Consider the following 6,168-nt stretch of genomic DNA (forward strand, 5'->3'; position numbering starts at 1 on the left):
TATAAAGGTTTTTTTGTCTTTCTCTGGATCAGCCGGGGTTTTATATCTGGGATATGTTTATTTCCCTAGTGCTTGGACTTGATGGACTTTTTTCAACCTAACTGACTGTGTAACTTTGACTTTTATCACGTTCTGCCTTGATAGTAAAGTGAGAAGGATCCCTCAAGAACAACCAAAAATGTTAGATTTCCTATCACTTTCCATTCCTTTGACAGATAGAGAGCGTTTAAAACCTAATAAGGTGTAAGGGGTCTTTGTTTTTTTACAAATGCCAGATCTGCTTGGTTGCCACTGTCAGTGTGCACCATGTACAATAGCTTCCTTAGGGACACGAGACAGCGGGGGGGGCATTGTACCATGGACAGGCGTGCTTCGGGCACTAATGTTTGGACACCTGGTCCTCCCATGACAGTCTATCCTCTCCAGTCTTGGAGAGCTTTAATAAATCAGGCCCTGTATGTAATGCAATCACCCTCATGCAGTTTTAAATCTCAAATTGTCTTCTCAACCAAAATCATATGAGACAGCTGGGATTGGTAAACAGCAAAAATTTTATATATACAGGTACACAATTAAAAACATGCAATGCCTAAATGAATATACCACCTAGAAAAATTAATAAATACATGTAGTGTCATATCTAATGGCATAGAATAAAAATCCATCACTAAGTGTTGTGTGAGGAGGTATGGGGGAAAAAAGCTGGTGGCAGCTGTCCAAACCACTTTAGACAACTGCCACCAGCTTTTTTTCCCCCATAGCTCCTCACACAACACTTAGGACAATTATTCTTTATACTTGGAAGATCCTCTCAATTAATCCATAAGATCTTCTTTGGAATACCCTCCTTCCCTATTTTTGACAGTATTCCTTACACTGCTTCCAAGATCCAACACATACCGTGTTTCCCTGATGATAAGGCAGGGCCATCAAATAAGACAGCCCCCCCTTTTTAGGTAAAAATATGGGTAAATAAGGCATCCCCCTGAAAATAAGCCCTAGAGCATATTTTGGCCTTCAAAAAAAAATAAGACAGTGTCTTATCATCAGGGAAACAGGTTATCTTCTGAGGTTAAAGATATATAAAAAAAAAAAAACCGCAGCCAGTGTACATATTTAAATCATAGATACCTCCATCTACTAGAACTGGATTAATTAATAATTATTACATCATTAAGACAGCCATCCAAAATCTCCAATCGAGTCATTTCCCCCTTTTTGTGACATTTTACAGGTTGAATGTACTCTTCCAACTTCTTTTCGTGAGGTCAATATACCAAGGTCTCGGCAATCCCCTGAGGAAGCCAGTTTAGGGTGAAACGCGTCAGGAGAGACCATAAGTACAGTACTGACCCACATCTTGGATTCTTTAGTGAGAGTATTTTATAAAGTCATTGTTAAACATTGCCATGGCCTTCTTATTATGTTTCTAAGAAGTATATGTTTTAGTAACTAAAATAAAAGGTTTTATGTCATGCTAGATTTATTCTCTGCCATAAAGAGCTGCTATCTTTCCAGATTTTCTCTTATACATTTGTAAGAGTATCAAATGTCATGCAAGTCATAGCTCGGCCTGTGATTGTCATGGGGCTAATTTAACCTGTGATAGTGCCAATATTTAATCATATCACTTGACTGTATTTATGATTGTATTATGTATTATGTCTAATACAGCGCTATAATCTTATATAAAGTGGATTCTCAGGTATCAGTACCGGCAATATTCCCATCCGTCTAACATTGCTCAAGATGGAGCCAAGCTCTGCAAGCAAGTTCTACCACCTGCATGACTTTGATCATGAAAACTTCCTTCAGACTTTTGTCTCTCCAACCATTGATGAGATGATTTTTAAGGAAATTATTATATTCCCCATGGAAATATATCCCAAGATTGTAAAGCCGGGTAAGGTCCAAGGCTGATTTTGGTATATGTGTGGACCAGGGGATCAGGGGGTGGAAATGATGAGTAAAAAGTAGCCAAGGGTTGGAATTTGGATTGATATTCTAAGAAATGTCCTCCGGGTCCTGCGAGGGATTGGAGCAGCTACATTTAATTCTATTCTGCAATAAAAGAAGAAATAGCTGTTTTTATTTAAATGGGTAAAAATTGTTAAATATTCCATGTTGTGTAGCAAGTAAAGTAAAGTAAGTAAATACATGATTGTGAAAGTTACTGACACATCTTCCAGAATATGAATGTGCACCTTGTTTTGTGTCGGGTGGAGCGAGCACAATGTGGTTTTTATCATTAAGAAATTTGAATCGATTTACAGGGAAAACATTGATTGATTGCTGTTTGGGTCCGGTCATTTCTCACTTGCTGCCAGTCGTCGATTATTTCTCTGAGATCATCATTCTTGAGCCAAATGACACCAGCTTTAGGGAACTGCAGAAGTGGATGGATAAGGATGAAGGATCGCTGGACTCTTCCCAAACCTCGAGCTTCATGGCAGAGTGGGGAGTTCTCAGGTAATTTTCTGTTTTTTTTTTTAAAGAGTCACCTCAATGTATGTTATCACCCAACAAACAGAATCTAAAGGCACCTCTATCATTTCCCCCATTTATTCAATTAAAATGATACAGCAAAGAAGAAAGTTTTATTTATCATTGGTCCGGTACCTTTAATAAAAGTACTCAATCAGTGAGTCCGATCCCACCTGTAAGCCCATTCGGAAAGAAAGGCTTGTTTATCTTTATAATATGTTCTATGTTCTATGTTCTATGCTCTTTAGTGGCCACCAATTAGGAGTTGAAGTTCTGTAAATAACTCTGAATTTCTATATTTTTTCCCGAGAAGGCAATATTTGTTATATAGCATATCCAATTCCTGCTCAATATTATTAAGGTCTTGGTTGTGATAACTGACATTAATTGTTAGAGTTTCCTCCCTTTTCAATTAGATTTACATTTTTGATATTAGGAAAAAATCTGCACCCTTAACCTATTGGGGTTTCAGCACTTTGCTAAATATTTGTTAATATATTGGATATGCCCAATATGTAACTGACTTCCTTTTGTATATAGATTTCAGTTTATGGACCAATTCATTAATTTCTAAATGCATTTTAGTTTGAGTAGCACATGTAGTTGTTATGCCAGAGATGAATCGCTCCCATTCCTTTCCTCGTAAATCCATTTAACAAAAAAAAAGAGGGGGGAGGAAGAAGGAGGGCAATCATATTATTATTATTATTATTATTATTATTATTAATTATTAAACAGGATTTATATAGCGCCAACATATTACACAGCGCTGTACATTAAATGGGGATTGCAAATGACAGACTAATACAGACAGTGATACAGGAGGAGAGAACCCTGCCCCGAAGAGCTTACAATCATATAATCTATTCAATTACAGATAAGTATTAATCAGTGTAATTTCCTAAACAAATATCAATTATAATTGTCCTCGTGTTTTTTCAGCGGGTGTTTTCCACCGTAATAATGTTAAATTTCTAGGATTATTCCCCACAATTAACTAATGCCACATGCCAACCAACACAGCAAGGAAGAAACTTTTTTTTTAAATAGAAGGTCAAAGACCTGGGACTTTAAAGGCATTACATTTGTATATAGCCATTAAAATAAATTCACATAGATTTTTATTTATACAAATATGATATTAAAACATCATAAAAGCAATTTTAAGATACAAATATTAGGTCTACAGATAGGCTAAAATTATAATGTATTCAATGATTAAAACAGAAATATATCCTTCATGCTCATGTACAGATATTAGTACATATCTAGTCCCAATGTCAACGCGTTTCGCAGGATCTGCTTCCTCAGGAATTATGAGACTGGCATCCAACTTGAGGGTATATATTAATATATGCTAAAAAAAACTAAGAAAATCTAACAGCCACATGTTCTTGTGATAGTAAATCTTTTAGTGGAGGTGAATGGGCAGCGTTGGCATCCACAGACAGCCCTAAGCCATTTCATTGTTTGTGAGATGAAATCTATTCTTAAATATTTCTGTAATTGCACATTCAATATCCTTCAATATATTTACTTGTAGGGTCCCTGTATCCCGGCTCAGTCATCCATGGTACAACCTTAACTCCAAAAACCTCTTACTATTCATCTGGCTTATTCACCAGGACTAGAAAAGTGACTGATAGGAAAAGGCGATTAAACCAGTTGTTTTAATATTTCTTTCAGAAATAATTTAAAGGAAAAAGAAGAATCACTGAGAAAGAAGATTACAAGCATTGCCAAGTTTGACCTGTGCAAAGAAAACCCCACAGAGCCCTACATAGCGCCCAAAGCTGACTGCTTCATTTGCGGATATTTACTGGACCATATCAGCCATGACAAGGAAACCTATTGCAAATATATGAAAAAACTGGCATCTCTCATAGAACCTGGCGGCCAGCTTATATTAGCTGGCATGTTTGATGTAAAGCTCTGTACAATAGCGGAACAAAAGTTCCACGCTTTGTCGTACGATGAAGAATTTTTAAGGCAAGCCCTGGCTGAGGCTGGCTTTAGGATTGATTACTTTAAAAGGATGGAAAGTAATGTTCAGAATCAAAATATCATGCAATATGGTCATGTCTGGATTGTGGGAGCTATAAAAGAAAAAGAGATCTAGAACCCAAGAGAGAATGAGAGAGAAAAGTGGAGAAACAGAGACGTAGAGAGAAAGAAATTAATTTAGTTTTACTCTAATTTTAGTTAATAGTTTATTACTGATTATAAATATAATTCATAATCTATTGATGAGTAATCATTTCCTTACTACTTATTGCTACCTATTACTGAAATGATTCTACAGACAAAAGCCCTGATTTATTAAAGTTCTGGAGAGAATACACTTTCATCAGTGAAGCTGGGTGATCCAGCAAATCTGGAATGAATCTGGTCCAGCATTGAAAACATTTGCTAACAAATAGCTTGACTTTTAGGAATTTGATTTCAGGTTTGCTGGATTACCCAGCTTCACTGGTGAAAGTGTATTCTCTCCAGCCTTGGGGAACTTTAATAAATCAGGTCCAGAATGTCAATGATTCACCAATAAATGTGTGTGTAGTAATGGACCAGGCACCATGGCGGAGGATGCATCGTCTTTCCACCCCTTGCTTGTGACAAGTCGCATTCTTCGTATCAGTCCAGTATGTTAGAGTCAGTGCCGGGAAGATTGACCATAGCCAGTCTTTAAGGGGAAGCTGAAATAAAACTGGGTTGGGGAGAACCAGGTACTGGTTCTATGCATTTCATATAAAAACTGTTACCCCCAAAACCCAGACAACTGCAAGATGCACAAAAGTGTCAGAACTGATTGTAAACTAGATTACTAGATTGTAAGCTCTTCGGGGCAGGGTCCTCTCCTCCTGTATCACTGTCTGTATTAGTCTGTCATTTGCAATCCCTATTTAATGTACAGCGCTGCGTAATATGTTGGCGCTATATAAATCCTGTTTAATAATAATAATAATAATAACTGGTAAAACCTACCACGACCTCCCAAACAACACGGGTCAGTAGGTCTTTGAAGGGGCAAACGACAGTTCTAAAATTTGTGATATCGTGTAATATTTGTGTTTGTGCCACCCTAATAAATAAATGTGCATATTGTGTGAAAAGTCGCAATGGTGGAGAACATTTTCTTTGTGTGATAACTGTTTATTGGTTCAAGTCGTGTGCTGGTCTTATTGTCCTGAACTGAGAAGATTTCCTTTGTTAGGATCAAGTTTCCCAATATAGCTGCTTAAAACATCACTTTATGTAGACGTTCCTCTTTTATTGAAATATTGATAAGGAAGGGATTCTTCAGTGTAAAGTAGTAGGAAGGTAAGGAAGTAGTTTCACCAAGTTCTATAGATTTCATTAAGAAAAAGCTGGAATATTCGTAGAAGCACAGAATATAACTGGGGATTAATGCTTTAAAGTATAGATAACAGAGACTGCTGAGCTCTATGGTAGGTATGAAGATGGCGGGTTCTCTTGGAAGAACAAGGTGCAGAAGGTGCTGGTTAATGATCTCCTTCCTGGAGCGATTTCAAATTATGTTTTTTTTGCTCCATTGATGGAGGTCAGCCTTACAGGAACAGCAGAGAAGGTAATTCATTTATTCTGTAACGCAACATTCATTTTTAACATTGACTGGATTTTTTTGCAATAAAAAATGTTAGGGTTTTTGTGGAAGTCAATGTACCA

At 36.9% G+C, this 6,168-nt stretch overlaps 1 protein-coding gene across 1 annotated transcript; it reads left to right on the top strand.

Annotated features, from left to right (window-relative positions):
* The first annotated feature begins 1,749 nt into the window (after positions 1-1,749).
* Positions 1,750-4,603, top strand: LOC140340293 (nicotinamide N-methyltransferase-like). The gene is made up of 3 exons (XM_072425350.1): positions 1,750-1,903; positions 2,274-2,469; positions 4,171-4,603. Exons 1-3 carry the CDS (start codon positions 1,750-1,752, stop codon positions 4,601-4,603), a joined length of 783 nt encoding a protein of 260 aa, XP_072281451.1.
* The last annotated feature ends 1,565 nt before the right edge of the window (positions 4,604-6,168 follow it).

The sequence above is a fragment of the Pyxicephalus adspersus genome, chromosome 11, assembly GCF_032062135.1.
Source record: "Pyxicephalus adspersus chromosome 11, UCB_Pads_2.0, whole genome shotgun sequence".
Lineage (NCBI taxonomy): Eukaryota > Metazoa > Chordata > Amphibia > Anura > Pyxicephalidae > Pyxicephalus > Pyxicephalus adspersus.